This window comes from Triturus cristatus, chromosome 4_2 (genome assembly GCF_964204655.1).
Source record: "Triturus cristatus chromosome 4_2, aTriCri1.1, whole genome shotgun sequence".
NCBI lineage: Eukaryota > Metazoa > Chordata > Amphibia > Caudata > Salamandridae > Triturus > Triturus cristatus.
In genome coordinates this window covers 926,357,126-926,383,864 of record NC_140586.1, presented here as the reverse complement: position 1 = coordinate 926,383,864, position 26,739 = coordinate 926,357,126, and the positions used below count along the sequence as shown (strand labels likewise).

Genomic DNA, 26,739 nt, shown 5'->3' with positions numbered 1-26,739 from the left:
ATGAAAATGTGACCTCTCACCTCAGACTGAAACTTGAGAACATCACCTCAGACTGAAACCTTGAGAATGTGACCTGTCACCTTAGACTAAAGCCTTGAGAACGTGACCTATCACCTTCGACTGGAGTCTTGAGAACATGACCTCTCACCTTAGTTTGAAACCTTGAGAAAGTGAACTCTCATCTTAGACTGAAGTGTTGAGAACGTGACCTCTCACCTTAGACTGGAACCGTGAGAACGTGACCTCTCACCTTAGACTGAAGTGTTAAGAACGTGACTTCTCACCTCTGTAGAACATTACCTCTCACCTCAGACTGAAACCTTGAGAACATCCCATCAGACTGAAACCTTGAGAATGTGTCATCTTACCTTCAACTGGAGTCTTGAGAACATGACCTCTCACCCTAGACTGAAACCTTTAGAACGCAACCTTACACTGAAGTCTTGAGAACTGGCCTCTCGCCTGAGACAGAAGCCTTTTAAAATGGACCTCTCACCTTAGACTGAAGTCTTGACAACGTGACCTCTCACCTTAAACTTAAAGCGTGCAAACAAGGCCTCTCACCCTAGACTGGAACCTTGAGAATGTGACCTCTCACCTTAGACTGGAACCTTGAGAACGTGACCTTTCACCTTAGACTGAAGTCTTGAGAATGTGACCTCTCAACTTAGATTGAAGTCTTGGCAATGTGACCTCTCACCTTAGCCTGGAACCGTGAGAACTTGACCTCTCACCTTAGACTGAAGTGTTGAGAACATGACCTCTCCCCTTAGACTGAACGTGACCTCTCCTATTACACTTGAATCTTGAGAATGTGACCTCTCACCTTAGACGGAAGTCTTGAGAATGTGACCTCTCACCTTAGACTGGAACCTTGAGAACGTGACCTCTCACCTTAGACTGAAGTATTGAGAACATTACCTCTCACCTTAAAGTGGAATCTTGCGAACGCAGACCTTCACCTTAAACTGCAACCTTGAGAACACGACCTCTCACCTTAGACTGAAGTATTGAGAACGTGGCCTCTCACCTTAGACTGAAACCTTGAGAATGTCATCTCTTACCTTAGACTGAAGTCTTGAGAACGTGACCTCTCACCTCAAAGGGATACCTAGAAAAAGCAACTTTTGAAAGAGACCTCTTAACTTCAGGCTGGAACCGAGAGGACATGACCTCTGACCCAGAACATCTATTTCCAAGCTGGATCCCTGAGCACACGGCCTCCTACCCCAGACTGACTGTCTAAAGTCCCTGATATTAGATTAATATTAAGAAGATGACCTATGACCTAAAGTCCCTAGTATTCGCGCACTTAAATCCTATAAATTGAGACACAGGAACACAACATTTCAACCAGAGCCCATTAAGTCTGAAAAAAGGAGTTTGCCCTTTGTTCAGATATATAGATGTGCAGTTTTGTGTCATTCTCAAGATAATTAGCAAAGATCATAATATTTAAGAGTGAAAAATCTACAAAATAAAAATGGCATGGAGACATGTTCTGCACACTACATGCATTCAGTTGTGATTTATTTAAAGATCCACTTCATTTTCCCCTGCTGATTTCAGCTCGGGTTTCATTTTGGATTCTAACTACAGAGACTCATTCTGTATAAATTACCCACATTACGCCATTCCCAGCGCCATCTCACTTGGAACGAAACCTTCCCTCTTGGAGATCCGAGCGGAGAATCAAATTGTGCCAGATAGATGCTGCAGGCGGAGGAAGCGCTGATAATGAGGAGGTAAGATGTCAGCGCGCCCTGGCGCGAGCTGGCGGCGGCTCGCACCGCCTCTTCGGGGGGGCCGCATCCGCACGGATTCTATGTGCCCGGCACCTCCCTTCCTCTGCATCTTTGTCAAGCATTCAGTTTCACAGCTCTTCCTTTCGTACACCATCTTTTCTTTTCATTGCTTCCTTCATCCCTGGACCCCACACTGCCTTCATCCTCCCCTCCTATCTTATCACATTGTGGCCCTCCCAAAGCCCTTTACCATCTCTGTTGGGACGTGATGGTGTAAACGAGTTTCCCTGCCCTGAGTTTCCGACTGTAAGCATCTGCATCCTGGTTTTTGATTTTGGCCGCAGCCTCACCCTAATCTAGCTTGTGCACAGAGGCCTAGGCCTGCCACTTGACATGAGCCAGGTCCCGGGCATGTCCTGTGACTTCAGGGCACACCGAGTGTGAGCTCCTTTTACTGGCAGTGGAGTGACATCCAGTGGTGGTGGCAGCTAACCATGTTTTGTGAATCCACAGTTGTGACCAGACCTTTGCATCTGTATCGCTGGAGTGAGGCCGACATGCTGACTAGAGTAAAGTTCCACTTCTAAGCACTGAACCCAGATCCTAGCGCTAACACACCAAGTATTTTTAGGTCTCGCCTGACACAGCACACGCGCTGGTCTGGCGAGACTTATTGAGAGGGCTTCAAAAAGTGCTACCAGGCCAGCCTAGAGCCACAGTGCATGTGCGTGGGCGCGCACGCCGCGCTTTACCGCGATTACTTTCACTTTTGCGGCCGCTTTGATGTTTGATCGTGATCACTTTCACTTTCACGGCCGCTTGGCATAGCCAATAGGTCTCGTTTTTGGGACCTTATAAGTATTTAGTTATGCAAGTGTTGCATGGCTAAACACTTAGAAGGTCCCAAAGGCGAGACCTATTGGCTATGCCAATGCTTGTTTATTTTAGTTTACAGAGTTTTATTTAGCGCGAACTTGACCAGAATCGGTTATCAGAGCGCTTTACATAGCACCAGTTGCATTACATGAGGACACATTCATTTTTGCTAGGCACGGGTAGTTTAAGTGATTTGCTCAGAATCAAAGGATGCTCAGCGTCATTGCCGAGACTCGAACCCAGTTCCCCAGATTCGAGATCGGCCGCCCTAGCCTTTAGGCCAACTTCTCTCCCCATAAATTGTATGTGTTTGCATATGTGGCCTGCTTGGTACAGGCATTGTGTGCTCAAATGGACCACAGTAATGGAGGCCTTTGGGTTCCAAGTTTGGAAGCTCCTGACCTGTTCCTGGGCTCAAGAGGGAGAAGAGGTTGTTTTTGCAGACAGTGGAAGTGCAATTGCTGACGGTCCTGGAGGGAGCGGGTCCGCCAACCACGGTAGACCTCTGGCTGTCCAAAGCCAGCCGGTCTCTGAGTCCATCAGATGATGGCCCTCTCTGTTGCTCTGTGGCAGCCCTCCTCTGGTCATGAGCTGTATCTCCAGCTGGTGCAAAGAGAGATGTGTGCAGCAGGAAAGGACTCTGATACCTGTGCTGCGGTGAGACGGCGTTGCAAGAGGACCCTTCGATAACGGAGTGCTACGTACTGACCTAGTGGCTGATCAGCACCTGAGCCTTGATACATGCCCAAGAGAAACTCTAAACCCCAGGAGAAAACCTGCCTAGAGTTACCACTGGGAGAGCTACGAGGAGAAGGGGCGAGCTGGAGAAGAATACAAGGCGCAGCCGCACAAGCATCCATGTGTTAAGTGTACCTGTCACATGTTCTGTGACGTATTCACTTTTACGTATGTTGATTAAAGTACTTTTTTTGCTAATATACACACTGGGTTGGACAATCAGTTATTGCACTGCAGGGTGATGGTTGAGTTCCAAGCTTGGACCCCTGCACACTACCTTTGTACAAAGCCTGTGACTGCTCATCATTACTGCCACCGAGTGTCAAGAGCTCAAGAGGTTATTTCTGCAGAGCCATAGTAGGACGGACCCCGGGACATCAGAGGGTGATGGTTGAGTTCCAAGCTTGGACCCCTGCACACTACCTTCGTACAAAGCCTGCGACTGCTCATCATTACTGCCACCGAGTGTCAAGAGCTCAAGAGGTTTTTTCTGCAGAGCCATAGAGGACGAACCCCGGGACATCAGAGGGTGATGGTTGAGTTCCAAGTTTGGACCCCTGCACACTACCTTTGTACAAAGCCTGTGACTGCTCATCATTACTGCCACCGAGTGTCAAGAGCTCAAGAGGTTATTTCTGCAGAGCCATAGTAGGACGAACCCCGGGACATCAGAGGTTGATGGTTGAGTTCCAAGTTTGGACCCCTGCACACTACCTTTGTACAAAGCCTGTGACTGCTCATCATTACTGCCACCGAGTGTCAAGAGCTCAAGAGGTTATTTCTGCAGAGCCATAGTAGGACGAACCCCGGGACATCAGAGGTTGATGGTTGAGTTCCAAGTTTGGACCCCTGCACACTACCTTTGTACAAAGCCTGTGACTGCTCATCATTACTGCCACCGAGTGTCAAGAGCTCAAGAGGTTGTTTCGGCAGAGCCATAGAGGACGGACCCCGGGACATCAGAGGGTGATGACCTGAGCGCTTCAAAAAGTCTGACAATCTCTCTCCTCCTCTCTTGTAGCCCTCAAAGGAGGGGGGTGTGCGTGTGCGTGTGCGTGTGTGTGTGTGTGACCAAGTGCTCACAAAAGGAGCCCTAAAGTCTCCTTGAAGTACCCTTGGCTCCCCTTTAGAAAGCAGAACCAAACCAAAAAGATTAACTCTCCCGGGGCAGGGAGAGGTTTGGGAGGCAGGTGTCAACAACTACAATGCAACGTAGACAAGCTATAAAGAACTGAATGGTTCCATACAAACGTTGATAGACAAAAATAGCAAAGGTACATCAATTACCCCAGCGTGGTCCTGTGTAAAAATGATAAATGGTGGAACATGATGGAAAGCAGAATAAAAAATACTCCGGACCGATGAGTTCCACCTGAGGCTTTTTTGTCCCTGCTCGGAGCCCTCTGGATTGACAGCTCTCCGTGTCTACTCGCGCTACATCAGCCTTGTTCCTATTTTACCACGAGGATCCTTCCCGTGGACTTCACGAAGATGACGCTACACCATCTTTCCAAGGCCCTCTAAAGCCCTGTTTACTCAGGATCGGCAGACCATTTTTCTCGCACTCGGAATTCCTTTGATTAGGAACTCGTCCTTGATTCCGAGAGCGTCCATTCTGCTATTAGAATTATCCCAGCTTACGCATTGATTGACCCTAACCTGAGCTATCCTGCTTTTACCTTGTATGTGATCTCACAGGTCCCAGCACAAAGTTATATTAAGACCTTGGTTCTGTTCACCCTGAGGAAGGTGGCACCAACATTTCGGTGCTTTCACCGAGACGCGCGTCGGCGTCTACATGTGGCCCACCCAAGTCCTAATTCCTCAAATTTGAACATATGTCACTTAACACGACCTTGAATGTTCATATGATTTTGTGTACATATTGAGCCTTGTTCATTAATTGAGTATTCTTTTTATATGTGAATGTGTGATTTGAGTGCTGATGTTGTGGATTGATTTTGGTATGAATGTGTAAGTCAGTGAGTATTTGAGTACGCCTGGGACCTTGTCTAGTATTTTCATTGTTATTTTGAAAGGTTTTTTGTATCAATTATTCATCAGTCAATGTACTGAATTCATCTGTCTGAAATCGATCTAATTAAAAAAATAAAAAAAATAAACACTTATAAATTTCTATTTTGATCATGTTCTGATTTAATTATCTCCTTTTTCCCTCTGTCTTAGTCTTAGTGTTGATATACCTAAAAAACGATACATTGTACGTTCTGAAAATCATAGGTAGAGACCCCTTCTTTATATTTGTTGTAAAAAATACCTTTGACCATCACATCAAAGTGTAAAAAAAATCCAAATGAGTTTTAAAAAAATCGTCCATTTTCTGACTAGTTCAAAAGAGAAAAGCAGAAAATCAATAACAGAAATATCTTAATAAGTCAGAGATTTGCTATTTCCTGTGCACTTAGGGTGAAACAGGAACATTTTGACACAAGCCTCCCAGTAAAAGCTCGGACAAGTGTTTAGAGCTTTCAATCGGGGAGAAGGGAATTGAACGAACAACACCTACAGTGACGGTCATGCAGGGACCACCACCCTGGTGCTCGATACCCCACTACCACGGGAAACAACTTTTACAACGCAGCCATTTCCAGGCAATACCAATACCGCAAATCCATTACAACGCAAATGACTTTCAGTGGCAGCCAATACAAACATAGGGTGGTAGGGCAGCACGGGAGATAATTATTTAAAAATGGAACTTACCCAAAGCTGCCCTCCACCTCCCCCATGGCGCTGCCGTGGGCTCTTCCTCGCCCCAGGCTCCCAGCATACACTGCGACAGACTCCCTGTGCAATTCCCTGGCTGCTCTCATGCTATGAAAGCAGCATGGGGATGCGCCTGAGCAGGCTGAAAAGATGCCCTGCTCAGGACAGGGAGTCTGTGCAGTTTCTCCAAACTGGCTGTACAATTCAGCCAGGTTGGAGACACCTAAGTGCACGTGTGTGTTTGACCGGCCTGAGACGGCCAGCCAAACACACATGCACACTTAGGAGTGAACATAGCACTCCTCCTCCCCCCCCCACCCATGCCCCGGCCCCACCCCTCCCTGCACACGCTGGCTGAGAGCCGGCAAATGAAAAATAAAACGATAATAGAGCATCGTTTTACTATTCACTTGCTGGCTCTGAGCCAGTGGGGCGACGATCCTCCGTCAATGAGGAGCGAAAAGTTTACAATGCATATGCCTTTTAACAAAAGAGTATGTTGCAAGTAAGTATAAAGCATATATATATATATATATATATATATATATATATATATATATATATATATATATATATATACACACACACACACATATATACATTGACAAAGGCCGTTAAGGCTGAAACGCGTTTGTCAGCTATGGTGGAATAATAAATTACGATTGAATTGAACCAACTCGTGTGTGCGCCACGGACTTTGTGCGAGCAGAGAAATTTCCAAGAATGTATGCGGTATACCGCTGCTCTGTGGCAGCACCCACCTGGAAAGTGAGCGGCGGCTTTGGTGTGAACCTTTGAGATATTGAAATATATATCTCAAGCACCCGATTACCTCACCAAAAGTAAGTAAGCAAGAAAGAAATGGTTTGAGCACGCAATTGCCAAGGAGACTTAGCACTAGTAATTCTGAAAGGTGGAAAACAGACTGTTTATTTTATGTCATTAGTAGACAAACAGGTTTTTAGCAGCTTTCTAAATGCCAATTGTGAGAAGTTGGCCTGGCATATGCTGGTCACTAGTTATAGTGGCCACCTTGCACCAGTCCAATTCGACTCTTATGGTGATAGGTTAAAGACAACCTTTAAAGAAAGCTATCCTAGTGGTAGCTGTGGAGAGCAGCCTTCAGGCTAAGTCTTGAAGGAGTGTTAAGCTTATTGTTTTACCATAGATAACCTCTTGAATGACCAAATGAAAGAGTAGTCCACACAGGTATATATATAAAATATATGTATTTATTCTAAGAATAGTCCCACAAGTCTCTTTATGAGGCTAGAGGCAAAGTTACAATTCAAACAAGCATTGATAGTTACAATAAATAGCACTGGAATCATAGGGCCCCAGGGGGGGACCAAACCATATATAAAAAAAGTGGTATAAGAACCACGACAATTCTACAGACAATGCCTAGGGCATTTAGGGTCGCTGGCCCCTTGTGAAATCACCCAAGGTAGTGAGGAAGGGGACCCACGGGAGACGCGTGCAGTGGCAGAAGCTACTGTCGGGATCTCTATTAAAGCCTATGGAGAATGTCGCGGTTGAAATTTACAAGTTTAAAAACACTTCTAGCAGGAGTTTAAGTTTGGCAACTTATAGTTAAGCTTTTGAAGGGCCTCCACCCACGAGAGTACCGAGGTACCACTGTTACCTGCCCCAGGGAAGCCGGGTGCATAGGTCGTTTTCGATGTCGGGTCGCGGGTTGATTTTCAATGGGAAAATGTACAAAACTGCTGCTAGCCAAAAGCGTCGTCGATGTCGTGAAGATTGAAGATGTAGATCTTGAAGAGAAGGACCTGAAAGCCGAGGGGACAGAGTCTGGGTCACGGCAGAGTGACCAGGGGGCTCAAGGCAAAGAGCTCTTCAATGTCGGGTGCTTCAAGTGGAAAAAGGTACAGCTTGGATCAGCAGCCACGGGCTCCGGGAGGCTTCAAGGAAGGCCAGCTTCTGGAGGGCAACTGTCCCACGAAGGATGAGGGTCGCTGCGGTGTTAGTGTCCGGATTGGATCCATTAAGCCTTGGCAACCGCAACCCACGCAAGATTCACTAATCGGCGGCTGGTGCAGACCACGAGGTCTGAGAGGGGTCTCCAGTGAGGATACTGAAGAGCAGGCCTGGAGCAACCAGGGGAACTCTTAGAAGTAAAGATTGACCTCCGCTAGGGCCCACCAGTCGAGAGACAAGGGACCGCAGGAGGCAGCAATTTGGCGTGCGTAAAGATGCACCCACGGGTCGCCCGAGCAGGCTAGGGCGTCGATCATTGGCACAGATGATGCTGAGAGGTTGGCTGATAAATGGGCCAAAGCACAACTTCCCCACTGGTCGGGGTCATGTGCTGTGGAAGAGGTGGCCGGTGCCCTGGGGTATTGGGGATCTCGGCACCCACGGGGTCCACGGTGCTAAGCTTTGCTGTGCACACTCACTGGCCTCTGGGATGCTTGGAAACCCACCTCAAGGTAGATAGGAGTCGTTGATGTCCGTAGGAGCAGCAAAATACCAACCAGGTCACTTGCAGTGTTTCAGGTGCCTGCCAAGCAGGGGGGTAACTCCTTTACCCCAAGGGAGATTTCTTCATTCAGCTGTGCGGCTGCAAGTCGAAGGTTCAAGTCTTTGAAGTCCAAGATTAATCTGAGGCTCTGGGGCCACGTTATTCACCTTTATCCAGAGGTATAGGGGGGTGGCTAAATCAGAGCCCACCAATGAGAGTTCAGGCGGGAAAGGGTGGCTACACCCTCTCCCCTTTGTGTGTTTCCCGCCAGGGCGAGGGGCAGGATGCCCCATAACCGGTTCCAGGCGGTGTGTGCAGAATGTAGGCGCTGTAGCAGCCTACGTGCAACTTTGAAAGGCATCCCTTGGTGCACCCACCCAGTTCCAATCCACATAGTCTGTCTGGGGAGGTGGGAGCACCTCCCTGAAACAGGATCCCTATTGTCCAGCTGCCGTGGCTGTAGTTCTGCCCAGCAACAGGCAGCCAGAGTTGTGTGGGTGGCGGGTAGCATCCATTTTGTGATACGTGTGCACTTTTAAATTGGTGTCTAAATTCTGCCGCTTTTCCCATATCGCTCCTCTAGCAGGGGGGAATCATGCCCTCATGCCCATGGCTGGACTGGGGGTATGATTCCTACATTTTTGACACCAAACACGATATATAGTTCTGTGCAGCCACTCTTAAGTTATCACGCTATCGCGATTACTTATAATGCGGTTAAGAGTATATGGTATGGCTGCACTACAAAAAACCTCACACTAGTTTTAATGAAGGTTGCAGAGGGGCCCTACTCAGGTAGGGGTCCCCCCTCACACATATCTCAGCACCCTGCCTTGTAGGATTAGCAAGGCCTGCTTGAGGGGTGACCTATGAGAATATATGTGCTGTACATAGGTGGGATACAGGGTACCTATATCCCTGTAAGGGGTGCAAGCACCACCTTACCCAGACTACAGTAGTGGTCTGGTGGTGTCATTTGGTATGGCTGCCCCAGGGGTGGCACAATAGGTGCTGCAGCCCCTGGTAGGCCTCTGAGGGACCCATGCCCTGGTTACCTAGGGTACCATCTACAAGGGGCTGATAGGGTATCCTCAGTATCCAATTGGGTTGTACCTAGGGTACTCACAGCACTTTAGAGAGGAAGCAGATAGCCTGGGGTTCTGGATAGCAGGACCACAGTCTGGCTAGAGTCATAAAACAGTCAAAACATCAGCAAAAGGTTGGGGGCAGCTATGCAGTCGATGCCACTCTCCTACACCAATGGATTAGATTGGGATCCAGTCCCATTGGCATGGAGTTCCAAAGTTTACCAGCTACGAAGAAGAAACTTCTCTCACCCCATCTGGCTTTTGTAATTCTTTGCGCTGAGACAATTCTTGTCAGACCTGATCTCAGATTCCGGCCAGGAACGTGCCACACAAACATCTCCAGGAAGTAGACCAGGTCACCACTGTGCACTATTCACAGTACCTTCCATTTAATTATTTTCCTAACAGGCAGCCAGTGAAGGTACTAATCCCTTTAGAGATGGGGGCACATTTTGGAATGCCCAAGAGAAGACGCGCTGCCGCGTTTTGAAGCGATGGAAGCTTCAGAAGCAAACATTTTCGAGTGCCCAGGTATGACGCATCGCCATAGTCTATTCGAGACAGTTCCAGGGCTACCACAACCATTTTCCGCATTTCCATCGGGATGGAAGGGAGGACTTTCCTGAGCACTCTTAGAAGATAAAATCACGGTGAAGTAACCAGGTTGATTTGATCAAAAAAATACAACTGTTCATACAATAGAACTCCAAGATTGTTTGCTTTCTGGACAGGACAGGACAGAGGTCCCAGATGGAGGGGCCACCGTGGCCTATTCCAGAAGGAAGGATCGGCACCAAGTGCGCTTTCTTTCCCAGTGTTCGTGCACCGTGGTGGTCAGAGTTAGAGCTGCTCTGGAGGTATAACATCTACTTGAGGCTGGCTCTCCACCACTGACAGAGCCTATACAAGGCAGCAAGAGGTGAGAGAGGTGTGCTGATGGGGCACTGAAAAGGTGAATCCATCTCAGGTGAATCTATGAGCACCCGCAGCCAGTTCACCATCAGACTGCAGACTAAGAAGCGTAAAAAGAAAAAACATCTTCGTATCCATCAGGACCTCCCCGCGGGGCTCCATATTAGGAAAGGGTGAGTTGCAGCTGTGACCCTAAAGGAAGAGCACTGGGTGCACAAGAGCAGAAGGTGAGTCCCAACTGTGACCCTACAAGAAGAGCACCGGGTGCACAAGAGCAGAGGGTGCGTTGGAGCTGTGACTCTATAGGAAGAGCACCGAGTGCACAAGATCAGAGAGTGAGTTGCAGCTGTGACCCTACAGGAAGAGCACCGGGTGCACAAGAGCAGAGGGTGAGTCCCAGCTGTGACCCTACAGGAAGAGCACCGGGTGCACAAGATCAGAGGGTGAGTTGCAGCTGTGACCCTACAGGAAGAGCACGGGGTGCACAAGAGCAGAGGGTGAGCCCCAGCTGTGACCCTACAGGAAGAGCACCGGGTGCACAAGAGCAGAGGGTGAGTTGCAGCTGTGACCCTACAGGAAGAGCACCGGGTGCACAAGAGCAGAGGGTGAGTTGCAGCTGTGACCCTACAGGAAGAGCACCGGGTGCACAAGAGCAGAAGTGAGTCCCAGCTGTGACCCTACAGGAAGAGCACCGGGTGCACAAGAGCAGAGGGTGAGTTGCAGCTGTGACCCTACAGGATGAGCACTGGGTGCACAAGAGCAGAAGGTGAGTCCCAGCTGTGACCCTACAAGAAGAGCAGTGGGTGCACAAGAGCAGAGGGTGCATTGGAGCTGTGACTCTATAGGAAGAGCACCGAGTGCACAAGTGCAAACGGTGACTTGAAGCTGTGACCCTACAGGAAGAGCACCGGGTGCACAAGAGCAGAGGGTGAGGTGAAGCTGTGACCCTACAGGAAGAGCACGGGGTGCACAAGAGCAGAGGGTGAGTTGAAGCTGTGACCCTACAGGAAGAGCACCGGGTGCACAAGAGCAGAAGGTGAGTCCCAGCTGTGACCCTACAGGAAGAGCACCAGGTGCACAAGAGCAGAAGGTGAGTCCCAGCTGTGACCCTACAGGAAGAGCACCGGGTGCACAAGAGCAGAAGGTGAGTCCCAGCTGTGACCCTACAGGAAGAGCACTGGGTGCATACGAGCAGAGGGTGAGTTGCATCTGTGACCCTACAGGAAGAGCACCGGGTGCACAAGAGCAGAAGGTGAGTTGCATCTGTGACCCTACAGGAAGAGCACCGGGTGAACAAGAGCCGAGGGTGAGTTGCAGCTGTGACCCTACAGGAAGAGCACCGGGTGCACAAGAGCAAAGGGTGAGTTGAAGCTGTGACCCTACAGGAAGAGCACAGGGTGCACAAGTGCAAACGGTGACTTGAAGCTGTGACCATACAGGAAGAGCACCGGGTGCACAAGAGCAGAAGGAGAGTTTCAGCTTTGGCCCTACAGGAAGAGCACAGGGTGCACAAGTGCAAACGGTGACTTGAAGCTGTGACCCTACAGGAAGAGCACAGGGTGCACAAGTGCAAACAGGGACTTGAAGCTGTGGCCCTACAGGAAGAGCACGGGGTGCACAAGAGCAGAGGGTGAATTGAAGCTGTGACCCTACAGGAAGAGCACCGTGTGCACAAGTGCAGAGGGTGAGCCCCAGCTGTGACCCTACAGGAAGAGCACCGGGTGCACAAGAGCAGAGGGTGAGTTGCAGCTGTGACCCTACAGGAAGAGCACCGGGTGCACAAGAGCAGAGGGTGAGTTGCAGCTGTGACCCTACAGGAAGAGCACCGGGTGCACAAGAGCAGAAGTGAGTCCCAGCTGTGACCCTACAGGAAGAGCACCGGGTGCACAAGAGCAGAGGGTGAGTTGCAGCTGTGACCCTACAGGAAGAGCACAGGGTGCACAAGTGCAAACAGGGACTTGAAGCTGTGACCCTACAGGAAGAGCACAGGGTGCACAAGTGCAAACGGTGACTTGAAGCTGTGACCCTACAGGAAGAGCACAGGGTGCACAAGTGCAAACAGGGACTTGAAGCTGTGGCCCTACAGGAAGAGCACGGGGTGCACAAGAGCAGAGGGTGAATTGAAGCTGTGACCCTACAGGAAGAGCACCGTGTGCACAAGTGCAGAGGGTGAGCCCCAGCTGTGACCCTACAGGAAGAGCACCGGGTGCACAAGAGCAGAGGGTGAGTTGCAGCTGTGACCCTACAGGAAGAGCACCGGGTGCACAAGAGCAGAGGGTGAGTTGCAGCTGTGACCCTACAGGAAGAGCACCGGGTGCACAAGAGCAGAAGTGAGTCCCAGCTGTGACCCTACAGGAAGAGCACCGGGTGCACAAGAGCAGAGAGTGAGTTGCAGCTGTGACCCTACAGGAAGAGCACCGGGTGCACAAGAGCAGAAGTGAGTCCCAGCTGTGACCCTACAGGAAGAGCACCGGGTGCACAAGAGCAGAGGGTGAGTTGCAGCTGTGACCCTACAGGATGAGCACTGGGTGCACAAGAGCAGAAGGTGAGTCCCAGCTGTGACCCTACAAGAAGAGCAGCGGGTGCACAAGAGCAGAGGGTGCATTGGAGCTGTGACTCTATAGGAAGAGCACCGAGTGGACAAGAGCAGAGGGTGCGTTGCAGCTGTGACCCTACAGGAAGAGCACCGGGTGCACAAGTGCAAACGGTGACTTGAAGCTGTGACCCTACAGGAAGAGCACTGGGTGCACAAGAGCAGAGGGTGAGGTGAAGCTGTGACCCTACAGGAAGAGCACGGGGTGCACAAGAGCAGAGGGTGAGTTGAAGCTGTGACCCTACAGGAAGAGCACTGGGTGCACAAGAGCAGAGAGTGAGTTGAAGCTGTGACCCTACAGGAAGAGCACCAGGTGCACAAGAGCAGAAAGTGAGTCCCAGCTGTGACCCTACAGGAAGAGCACCGGGTGCACAAGAGCAGAAGGTGAGTCCCAGCTGTGACCCTACAGGAAGAGCACTGGGTGCACAAGAGCAGAGGGTGAGTTGCATCTGTGACCCTACAGGAAGAGCACAGGGTGCACAAGAGCAGAAGGTGAGTTGCATCTGTGACCCTACAGGAAGAGCACCGGGTGAACAAGAGCCGAGGGTGAGTTGCAGCTGTGACCCTACAGGAAGAGCACCGGGTGCACAAGAGCAAAGGGTGAGTTGAAGCTGTGACCCTACAGGAAGAGCACAGGGTGCACAAGTGCAAACGGTGACTTGAAGCTGTGACCATACAGGAAGAGCACCGGGTGCACAAGAGCAGAAGGAGAGTTTCAGCTGTGGCCCTACAGGAAGAGCACGGGGTGCACAAGAGCAGAGGGTGAGATGAAGCTGTGACCCTACAGGAAGAGCACTGGGTGCACAAGTGCAAACGGTGACTTGAAGCTGTGACCCTACAGGAAGAGCACAGGGTGCACAAGTGCAAACAGGGACTTGAAGCTGTGACCCTACAGGAAGAGCACAGGGTGCACAAGTGCAAACGGTGACTTGAAGCTGTGACCCTACAGGAAGAGCACAGGGTGCACAAGTGCAAACAGGGACTTGAAGCTGTGGTCCTACAGGAAGAGCACTGGGTGCACAAGAGCAGAGGGTGAGTTGCATCTGTGACCCTACAGGAAGAGCACCGGGTGCACAAGAGCAGAAGGTGAGTTGCATCTGTGACCCTACAGGAAGAGCACCGGGTGAACAAGAGCCGAGGGTGAGTTGCAGCTGTGACCCTACAGGAAGAGCACCGGGTGCACAAGAGCAAAGGGTGAGTTGAAGCTGTGACCCTACAGGAAGAGCACAGGGTGCACAAGTGCAAACGGTGACTTGAAGCTGTGACCATACAGGAAGAGCACCGGGTGCACAAGAGCAGAAGGAGAGTTTCAGCTGTGGCCCTACAGGAAGAGCACGGGGTGCACAAGAGCAGAGGGTGAGATGAAGCTGTGACCCTACAGGAAGAGCACTGGCTGCACAAGTGCAAACGGTGACTTGAAACTGTGACCCTACAGGAAGAGCACAGGGTGCACAAGTGCAAACAGGGACTTGAAGCTGTGACCCTACAGGAAGAGCACAGGGTGCACAAGTGCAAACGGTGACTTGAAGCTGTGACCCTACAGGAAGAGCACAGGGTGCACAAGTGCAAACAGGGACTTGAAGCTGTGGCCCTACAGGAAGAGCACGGGGTGCACAAGAGCAGAGGGTGAATTGAAGCTGTGACCCTACAGGAAGAGCACCGTGTGCACAAGTGCAGAGGGTGAGCCCCAGCTGTGACCCTACAGGAAGAGCACCGGGTGCACAAGAGCAGAGGGTGAGTTGAAGCTGTGACCCTACAGGAAGAGCACAGGGTGCACAAGTGCAAACAGGGACTTGAAGCTGTGACCCTACAGGAAGAGCACAGGGTGCACAAGTGCAAACGGTGACTTGAAGCTGTGACCCTACAGGAAGAGCACAGGGTGCACAAGTGCAAACAGGGACTTAAAGCTGTGGCCCTACAGGAAGAGCACCGGGTGCACAAGAGCAGAGGGTGAGTTGCAGCTGTGACCCTACAGGAAGAGCACCGTGTGCACAAGTGCAGAGGGTGCGTTGCAGCAGTGACCCTACAGAAAGAGCACCGGCTGCTCATCAAACAACTAAATAGGAGCAATGTGCCAGGTTTTCAAGATATTCACAATGAGTATGTGTGAGGTGAATTTACATATGATACATTTCAATGGAGATTATTGAAATGATGATGTTATTCTGAAGAACAGGCTGGTTTTTACTGTTCAGTGGCTCACTGAAAGACGAGTATAAGACCTACGCTGGTTTCAAGGTGTCCCTTCAAGATTATTCAATGACAGCATATTTGATGTTCTTATGATTTTATCTTTGAGTATAATATCTATTGGCGTATTGTATTTAGCTCTAATTTAATATGTGGTGAGATTGTGTGCAAATCTACATTTTATCTTTGTTTAAATGAGAACCTACCCTAATCTTAATTGAACTAATTGTATAAAATCTATTTCGGATAGATTTATAGTTTAAAAACACTAAGCAAAACTATTAAGCTCAACCCTGAGAGCAGGGAACCTACAGAGAATGCAAACTGCTCACCAAACACAGTTAGCACCACCTAAGTACTGAGCACTGCAAACGATGGCCGTGAATCAGAAGGGAGCGGCGGAGACCGCAGAGGATTAGACTCAGCTACACACCGCGAGGGTTGGAGAAGGATGCAGGCAGTTGCATTTGGGTGCAGAGCTGATATTTGCTGTTTTTGATGGTAAAAATCAAAACTCAGCATTCAGACTTCGAACCGACTTGTCTTAGGGCAGTCCCTAGATTGTCTTACGCAAGGAAAGATGGCCCCGATCCATGGAGGGCTTGATGCTGGCTCATCACGGACTCAAGCCGGAAGAGATGGGCTTGACATACATGGGGTTTTCCTTTGCAGAGGTCTTCCTTAAAGCAGTCTTATGCTGTTCTGCATGGTCTTTTTGTGCCCATTTCCATCAAAAATCTTATACAGTTATTTATTTAGTGACTTGCTTCACCTCGCATTACTTTGCGTGAGATATAGCAATGAATGATGGTATAAAGCCTTCCACATATCTCACTCTGTCTATGTATTATGCCCTAAAGCAAGTAAAACACACATACCTTGGAGTATGATCCAGAGTGTTTCAATAAAAGGCATTACACAGGCGCTTCTCAAACTACTCCCCCTTCCTGTTTGTCTTTTCCTGCCTACCTTGCGGGCCCTGAAGTCATAGATGACCCCTCGGGATCCTCATGCCGCTCTTCTACTTGTTTCTCATGGCGGTGCTGTTATTTTTACAATTATTCTAACTATTACACTAAGTTTGTTTACATTATTACTTACCAAGAACATAACTGCATTCGCTCTGCTCTGGTCAATATGTCTTCTGAAAAGCAGTACAACACAAAGGTTCCCTCTGCTTCTTCTGGACTCCACCCCAAAAGGGTTCACATGACCTTCCATTTCCGATCGAGCCCTCTCCCAATCCTATTCTAGACAAAATAAGGAATGGAGTTAGAGTGCCTCCGCCTTTCATGGGTGCCACTAACAAGAAAGTACAACAAATAGAAGATAGATGGCTGGCTGCGGAAAGAAGGATTTTGTATGTGGAGCAAAGAGTAACCGGGGTACAGGATTTATTAAGAAAGGCAGATACATTGGAAGCCTATGTGCCATCACGACCTTGAGAACAGACACAGGAGATATAACCTGAGATGTTTTGGTCTACCAAACATAGGGGACAACAGGCTGAAACACTTGATGAAAGTTATCCCTATGATTGTTGGTTTGTGAAATCCCTCTTAGAATTCAGTGAGCGTATCCGATGGGGAGAAGGACTCACTCCACTCGCAAGCACGACAAAGCCACAGCAGTAGCAATACTCTCTTCAATGAAGTAACCTGTTACAGATCCCCAAGGAGGTAAAATAGATTAAAAGGTTATTTTAGTCCCAATATTTATATTCCTCAAGACCTATCTAATGCTAGAAAATTCAAGAAAAAATCATTTCTGGGAATGAGACCTGCATTAAAGCAACAAGATATAGACCATGGACTTCTTTATCTCTGTTTCATGAAAACACCTCCTCTGAGGATCAAATGAAGCTCCAAGAATAAATAAAAAAAATGCAGAAGAAAAGAGATACTTTGCACGCAAAACCTTCAAAATCTTTTCTAGTTCTTGATGCTATCTTCATAAAGTTGATGCAGTATTCCAGCAGGGAGCCTTGTTCATGCTACATATCCTTTGTTCTTATTATTATTCTAAGTTCTGGAATCTGTCCCTAGCACTTTTTTGTTTTTTTCCCTAATGTTTCTTCTCTATTTATTTTTCCCTCATATTTTTCTCGTTTCTATACCTTTGGGATATCATTCTCTAAATTAGTTGTTATCTTTTATGCAAACTTTAAAATTGTTTACTCATTACATTATTTCCATACTTAAAACTATTACTACTATTTTGAAAAATTAACTGGCACCTTTGAGAACGACAATTCTATGGCCTTATTTCAAATATAGGTGCACCTTTGAATATGTACTTCAGGTCCTGGGCGCACATGTTTCCAAAATATTAATTACAGAAATTCATCCAAATCACGTGTTTACTTAATTCCATGATCGTCTTACTATTACAAGAATTCAGCCAACATGTATATCATGACACTCAGTTTGCGCTCTTCAGGACTTTACAAAGATTCTGCAGTCATTTTAAGTATAATGAACAATATATAGTAGACATCAGGAATCCATGTGTATTATTATTTGTAGAAAAGCTTCATCATACAGCTATAAATAAATAAAAAATCTACTTAGAATGTCATATCAAAGTAGTTCCAATAAACCTCATGAAGAGATACAACCATCAGACCCTTCTTTGATCGTATATTTCTATTATTATTCTATTTTGCTTTACAAATATTATTTATTAATGTATTGTTTATATTCTTATAGTGGGTCATCTTACAGTCTTCAAAAAGTGTTCACATATGTGCTTGAATCTAAATGTATCCGTTTTTCTGTATGTTTTATTTTTTTATGGCTCATGATAAAAGCCTTTTACATAAAAGGAACACATTTTTAAAAAAACAATGACCATCTAAATATAATCAATTGATTTTCTAATCAATCATTATATTCTTACTTGTAGCAACACATGGTTAAAAGATCTCACTGCAGAAGTCCATGACCATCTCCACTTTTCTAAGTTATAGCATTTAAACATAATTCTAAAGCATAACAGACAAACATTATAGTTTTATGGTTTTTACAATAAATCTAATCGTATAACTCTTGTTTTGTTAGAACAAAATTGTTGTGTAGGCGTTGCTGTAGCTAGACATAATATTGGGAATTTAGAAAAATCTACTCGCAGGTCAATTCTACTTAAAGATGACTACAGATAATGCTAAAACATGTACCTTTTATATTTCTGTTGCCTATCACTCCAGCCATGGTAGAATGAAATTGATTAATAAAAACTAAAAGGGTTGCCTCTCTAAACAAGCCTTCAATTTAGGAGTCATTGAATATTTCGTCTCCATAAAAATAGTGGGATATCAGGAGTCGGTCCTGATAAGGTTATGATTTTGCCCTGATTTCCTGTGCCAATTTCAAACTAGAAACGAGTGAAATTTGAAGTACACTGGTGTAATTCACATAATTTCAGGATTTTTGTGTTACATTTGTTACACGATATTCCCCAAATTACGCCATTATGCTATATTGCATAATTACGTGCCTTTCACTGTAAAAATGTCCTGGGAACACACCAGAATAACACAACACAAACATGTGTTGTTCATGGTGCGTCTGGTTTTTGCACATTTTTGGCCCAAAATGCATTTTCACACCAAAAAATAACACAAAGATAAATTTCACTGTAAAATATAGCGCTAACTAATTTGTGTTTCGCATAATTACAAGTAATTTGGCACAATTATGCTGACATTTTGCATAATTACGTGAAAGCGAATTATGCACATTGCACTCAAAACATGGCTGCCATTCACATACAAAATAAGTTGTAACCTACAATGCACAAACCCAGCACAGACAAAATAGTGACTCTTGGGGCTGGCTAGCATCAACTGTATCAGATTGCACAAAACGCAACCATGGGTTATAACCACGATCTGGCGTCTCCATGAAATCTGCTTTAAGAAGCAATCATTTCATTGGTCAAAGGATTCAGTAAGGGTCAGCACTAAATTGAGCTGGAATATTGCTGGGTTAAACCAGAAAACAGAAGACAAGGACTAGGCTGCCTCTGTACAACCTTTCGATAGATGCTGCTTCCAGGAAATCTGAAATATATGAAGAAACCATAATGGATGGCTATTAATCCAGCTAGGTGTACCAGCTAAGAAATGCAGAATGAGCAGACTAAGGGGTGGTCAACCGTATGGATCTCCATTGATGCTGCAGTAAGCCTCCAAGCTAGCCTTGCTATAGATAAGCACCTACAACCCATCCCCCTAGGACGCAACAGCATGGTAACGGATATCTCCAACGTCGAACTCCCCCGGCACATATAACAGCAGCTCGCAAATACTCAAGGAACTAGAATCTGCAACAATCAAGACTAGGCTGATCTCACAAGAGCTTGGAAGTAAAACTAAAACTAATATTACCGTAGATAATTATCTTTTCATTGCAAGGCTCCACGCCTCTTCCTAGTATGGAGCATCAACGGCATCTGCAATCCAGCGGGAGAAATCACCCATTCTTGGCGCTCAAAGCTATACACTAGTCAAACCCTTCAGAAGGAAATATCAAGAAATCATCAATCAAGAGGAAGCCCCCCAAAAAGATGCAATTCAAAGTTTTGTAGATATATTCAAATTTTCCCTCCAGCTTCATCAGAACCGCTGAACCCAAAATGTAAAAAAACAACTATGGCTTTCTAAATGGCCTAGAGTGGTACAATGAGGAATGCTACAGAGAAAACAGACACTGGTGGAAGACCTAAAAGAGAGACAGTCGAAGCAGGCAGAAGAGAGGTTTTTAAAAAACGTAAAGAAGGAATGCTAATTATTAAATAAATTCAAAGAGACACAATTGTAATTTAAAGTCTTGGATCTGGAAAAAAAAAATGCATTGAGGAAAAATGACTCAGGTAAATTTTGAGAATTAGTCAGATGGGGCGGCAGTGGATCCCCCACAAATTTGGACATATGGATTTGGCCTACAGAGTGGCATCGACATGTCGCGGCACTGTATAGGAACAGAAATATTGTGAAACTAGGACCAGAAACACCTCATTCAGGGATGGGCCCTGCTCATGGAGAACAGAGAATATAGTTCGTAATTTCAAAAAAAGTTCCAGATCAGACCCTGGAAACTTTTGCCCAAGGTGGCTGTTCGATGCTTGCGCAAAAATGTACAGAAGCTATTCTTCAAAGGCATCCGAGACTGGGTCAAAAGCAACCACATCTTGGACGGTCTCCAGGCAGGATCTGGAACCTGATGGGGCACTATCGACCAGGCAATGAGGGCCTACTGCACATGTATAAACTATGTGAAGCTAAAGAACTCCACCTTGTTATTAACATTTATAGACCTAAAAACAAGATTTGACTGGGTTTCTACAACTCTCCTCTGGTCTACCTTGAGTGATGGATGTCTGAAAATCAACTGATGCCGCTGCAACGGCTCCGGCACCGGACCACAGCCAGGGTCAGATATGGAAGGATGGAGGAGTGAACATCTGACTCCCAATCCAAGAAGACACCTGTCAAAGTTGCGTATTGGCACCTATAGTGTTTAAATTGTACTTGAATGACGTAGGAAGGTTCCTGCTTGAGCTGAACCTTTACATATCAACAATAGGAGGCAAAACTCACCAGTACTTGTCCTCAGAGGAGGCAGTACTTTTAGCACCAACAGGGCTGGCAATGCACCGCCCGTTGACAGACTTTGAATACCAATGCAATGCCAACAAAGTTACATCCTGAGTTAATAAACAAACTTCATAGTTATAAACCAAAAAAAAAACCTGAAGAAAACATTCTGAATGAGTGGATCTGCTCTGGAGCACGTGGACTCCATTGAATACCTAGGTATACACTGGGACCAGAAATTGTCGGGCCATGCAAACTGGAAAAAGGGAGTGATATCAGAGCGAGAATGTGGGACCCGTACTGCGATGCAGGGACAGCATTGGCGGAACCTCGGAAAGGCCAATGATAAAAGCCTAAAATGAAGGAAGTCGCCTCGGTCAAGAAAGGGGTCGATTTATGGGGATTTAAAAGGCAAACAAGATGCCAAAAAACCTGAAAACCACTGCCAATGAACTGAGCTGCATCTTGGCCCTAGCAACCTGATGGAGAACCTATGATATGAACTGGGGTAACACAGCATCGAGTCTGCCATCAGCTGGAAACCTGCTCTGTACTTGGCTAGACTGTGGACAAAGCCGGCAGTGAACGTATATTTAAAATCACTTCTTGATGTCATGTCAAGCAAAGGCCCTAAACATCTAAAGTGACTGTTTCCTACTGAGCAAACGTTGAAAACAATAGGATATGCAGCCCATGGGATACCCCTAGATCAATGAACAAACCTAGAGTGGCAATCATCAAAACACGCTACTTGGACATTTGTTGATGCTAAGGAAAAGAAGTTTGTTATTGGTTTATATAGAAACAAAGACTTTAAAAATCTATGAACCATTTAAGGGACATTACACACCCAGAGATCAAGGGAAGCCTTGATACCAAACGTTTAATTACCAAAAAGGCTTTGTAGCATTGCCATTATCATTACCTGAGAAGATGCTGCAGTTCTCCGCTCTAGGTCCAGGTGGCGCTGTCCCTGGATGCCATGTTAGATTGTTAGAAAATTCATATATGAGCCAATTATGCTTGGTATGGATACCTATGAAGGATGCAACGCGCCCCTTTATATTTCTGCTGCCTGTCCCTTCAGCCATGTTAGAGCAAAACTGGATATGGAAAACCTATAACTGTATCCTCTCAGAGGAACCCTACAATCCATGCTGGCTTTTCACAACAACCTTCATACTCATTTTACTCAAACAGCTCCCAGCCAATGCTAAACGTGGGCATTTTCCATTCCTGTTCCCTTTTACCACTGCCATTTTACACACAGTCGGTCACACTCAAGTACCGGAATACTACCAATTTTCCTCGAAACCAATTGAGCCCCTGTTGAACATGCAGTGGAATCTTTGGTCAATCAATAGTATATCTTTTAACCTGAGACATAAAAAGGACACCTCGACTGCAAGTCAGTCACCAGTGATGGCAATTTCAACAAACCATCCTACTGAGCAACACGACTATCATTAACCAGGTGAGCCTGACACTGCGAAGGGCCATTTGAAACAAATGCCAGTCCTAGGAGAAAGAGATTTTTGCTGCTTTGAAGAAGCTTATGAACATCTTCCGCAGGTAACCACCTTAGTTTGTCTTCTTTTCCATTCAGGGTTTTACAAACACCATTGACGCTCACAACCCATTACTACTGTGTTGCACGGCGCACCCAACGTATGCACAACACTCTACTCCCCCAGCTCAGCAACCTATGTTCAACAATATGGGACTGGGCAGTATTGGGTCTTCAGACACAAGTCTGCCCTGGCACACACCTGAGTGCACCACCCTACTACTCCCAAGAGCTGTTTATGGGGGCGATTCAGAAAATGCGGCCCCACAAATGTCCCTCTGCGTCATGTGCCTCACGGGCAGCACATCTGTTATATTGAGAGGGTCACACGGCCATTGTGCGCCAGTGATTTGTGTTTCCTCTTCCATTCATCAGGAGTTCTGTGGCTTTTCTAACTTGTCATTTACCTGTTAGATTATGACCTCATCCAGGGCACAAGTCCTAAAAAAAGAAATGGGGGACTCTCCAAGTTAGGTAGTATCACAGGAAGTGACATTACGGCACGTGGCATTACAGGAAGTGACATCACAGGAAGTGACATCACGGTACGTGACAGGTTCCTTTACCCAAGGATTGATAAACTCAGGTGCCAGCCTACCCCACCAGGCGTAACATTCCATGTGAAGCACATTTCCATGTAGATGTGATTGCTTTAGCTGCCTGGTGGTGAACACATTTGATGGAAAGATCTGTTTTTGTCTAGTCCTAGTTTTGACTAAAAGTAGCATACAGGGTTAATGTGCCTCCTGCAAAGCCAGATATTGAATGGAGGAGTCACTTGAGTTTCAGTGATTTACAGACTGCCGCTGGGACACATCTAACAAAGTTCGGGTTATATTTGCCCACATTGCTTGTGTTCCCCATTATTCAGTTTGACTACCTCCGAGTGGTCCGCCTGATACCTCTTAAGGGGACACTCTCATAAAAATGTTTTTGTTTGGGTTAATTGTTTGTTGTTATATATTGTATTGATGGTATGTGATATATGTGTCTGTATCTTTCTTTGTATAAACGCCTGTTTCCTTGTGATATACTGTAAATGATGCCAGATGTATGCTATTATTATTTAATAATTTTGAAAGGGTAATTAAATGTGCTCTCTCTATGAATAATTGTACGTATTTTTTCCGTGATACTCCCTTTTCTATATATATATATCCTCCTGCAAAGCACATCATATAACATGCAGATGGCAGATTTTATTTTATGTAGATAGGTAAGTAGGTTACTGCTTTGAACACAGAGATCCTTTTGTTACACACAGTTGCATTGTAATCCTTCTAGTATAACACAGTGAGCTATGAAGGATGATATGTGACTGCTACACCCAGTAACCCTCACTGTCTTATGTAACACATCCTGTACAGTAATTTACAGACTTGTGTGATTTATTGACAATATAATATGTATGTTTGCTGTAAAGTGAACTGGCACCCTACATTGGGATGAATAGCGCTGTAAAAAAATAAAAAATACTGGTATTTAAATTGTTATATTTTGCCCTGGGACAGAGTAAAGCATCGGACTTTCATACACTGCATGAATATCTATTATATATGGGGGTCCCAACAAAGTCAAAATCGTGCCTCTCTTATGCGCCTTTGAAGTGTTAACAAGCTGCTGCTTTTGTTTCCCTTGCTCTGCATTTACATCTAGGCGTGAGGCTACAGGCAGCCCCAGCCTGGATACTCAAAGAAAATTAAATGGGCCCTTAAATTCGGCCTTTGTAATGGCCCAGCTGGAGTCTCAAATAACAACAAAAAAACTCCCCCTCTGCACGTTGCTGCTCAGAAGGAAAGCAGATAACGAGCAGGCGCTGCTGAATGAATCCCGGTGTCTCAAACTTACACCGGAACAAGTGTGGGGCTCAACTTCTTGGCAGGGTGGATGGCGTCCACCCTGTGAAAAGAGTGGGTGGACGCCATCCACCCGCGTATACTGACTCGAGCCCTGACCTCATCCCTCATTGTAGCCCTGGACAGCCCTGCCTATTTCTCTATCTGGCCCAGTTCTCTGTGAATCTGGATCCGCTGGGATGTGTTCCCTGTAATTTATTTAGCCAGACAGACACGGTCTCAATAACTGTGAATCTATTATAGGAGCCTGGGGCCTTTTCTCAGTTGTAACTGTCCCCTCCCACTTTCAGCTTTGTAGAGGTGTTGTTTCCCTTTGTAAAAGTGGTGTCTCCCTTTGTAGAGGTGGTGTCTCCCTTTGTAGAGGTGGTGTCTCCCTTTGAAGAGGTGGTGTCTCCCTTTGAAGAGGTGGTGTCTCCCTTTGAAGAGGTGGTGTCTCCCTTTGAAGAGGTGGTGTCTCCCTTTGAAGAGGTGGTGTCTCCCTTTGAAGAGGTGGTGTCTCCCTTTGAAGAGGTGGTGTCTCCCTTAGAAGAGGTGGTGTCTCCCTTAAAAGAGGTGGTGTCTCCCTTAAAAGAGGTGGTGTCTCCCTTAAAAGAGGTGGTGAGGTGGTGTCTCCCTTAAAAGAGGTGGTGTCTCCCTTAAAAGAGGTGGTGTCTCCCTTAAAAGAGGTGGTGTCTCCTTTAAAAGAGGTGGTGTCTCCCTTTGAAGAGATGGTATCTTCCTGTGGAAATGTGGATTTTCCTGATCAGTTATGTCCCCTATCTTGGACCCCAACGGTTCTATATGCATGTTACAAGTACATGTATGTTCCCTCCAGTTCCAGTTTCTAAGACGCAAACATATGTGTGTCTACCGTCGACATGTTCTCTGTCAGATCCGCCATCGATGGGCTGGATATTCGATTCCTAGGTATGAAAGGCCACCGACTTTATATGGCTAAGTTACTACATTTTTACAGTTCAGGCAAGTAGGCCCGATTCTGTCCTCAAAGCCTTTCCCTGCTCTCTGTCTCTGACAGCTTCAGCTTGAGCTCGCATCTGTATCCATGAACTTTGTCTTACTCCCTGTGCAGCTAACGGTGCCTGCCTCGGCCAGTTTTCGCATGCCTGCCAAGAAGCTGTATTTCACCTTCGAATTATCTATTTTGCTCTTCAGCCGATGCATTCCTGTCTAGTGATTTAGGTAAACATTTCCTTTAGCTCACAAGCAAAGGACTCAGCCTTTCCGTCCTCCTGCAAGTGATTCATAGCCCTGCTGCCATGGAAAGTTTTCTGCCCCTCGCATCTCATATAGACACTTAGACGCTTGTACACGCACACACAGTTAGTATAGAATAGATTCTGTCCGAGAGTCCTCCCTTGTGGATAACATAGTTCTCCAAACATAGGATGGTAGATATGATTTGGGATTAGGTTGACTTGACCCCCCAGACTTCTCGTCTCCACATGTAGAGCTAAATGTCAAGTCCCCTTCACCCCCTAGTTGCACGTCAATTACACGTCATACTGCTGCGCGCGCATCTATGCCAAGTATTATCTTATAGATCCACCTATGTCTGATAATCCTAACCAATCATGTTTCTTTTATTCCTTATTACGCCTAGTTTCGATTACGTACCTATTTTGTCACTTTTCTTATCAAATGTTACGCCTTCTACATTCGTTTCATTGTAATGCACTTATTATAAAAATACATGTCTGTCAATAAAGTATTGTACTTCACTTCCTGAACCCTCGTGGTGACGGAACCTGAAGGCCGCGACTCGAGTCGGCCATTTTGAATGGAATAAAGCCCATTTAGAAAACCTCTTATACCACGGATTCTGCCTCTTGTTATTTTGAGCTATTTTACTTTATTTTAAGATTCCGTATGAAATTCAGTCCGGTATTTTATTTACCACATAATGGCGCCCGAATAGGGACACTTTCTCATCTCACGCGCCGGCGGTGCGTTGCAGGCCCGGTCTCCTGCCACAGCTGGACGGACCATAAACGCGTACCAGCAGGATTTCCTGTAAGCTCCCTCCGGTCAAGCGGGGGCGACTGAGGCTGCGATCAACCCAGACGAGGCGGTGAGAAGTGCGAAGTATCCCGACCAGAGCCTAGCTGAGAGAGCAAGATCCGAGGTATACAGAGGCCCACCAGGTTTTCCGAAATCCCGATGTCCAGAGGGTCCGCTGTCCGCAGTCATCGAGTCCTGTCCATTCTCTGAGGCCTTCCGTTTCAAGGAGCTACTCGGTGAGTACCATCGCCGGGGAGGCGTGTTGACGCGCACATAGGTTGTGCCGGTCAAGACGGATTTGGGTACACAAATCCGGTCTGCACTGTTTAGCAGTGTATATGTACTGTTTAGCAGTATATCAAGTATTCCGA

The 26,739-nt window shown here is 46.6% G+C and overlaps 1 protein-coding gene across 2 annotated transcripts in view; it reads right to left on the bottom strand.

The window, feature by feature from the left end:
• LOC146835426 (uncharacterized) overlaps nucleotides 1-26,739 on the bottom strand; it is a 250,667-nt gene that overhangs the window by 200,105 nt on the left and 23,823 nt on the right. The window contains exon 2 of one of the 2 annotated variants that reach the window (XM_085600192.1): nucleotides 16,453-16,596. The exons of the other annotated variant lie outside the window; for it this stretch is intronic. Coding sequence (XP_085456318.1) covers nucleotides 16,453-16,596 — 144 coding nt within the window. The remainder of the gene's footprint in view (nucleotides 1-16,452; nucleotides 16,597-26,739) is intronic. 2 annotated transcript variants of the gene reach the window in all.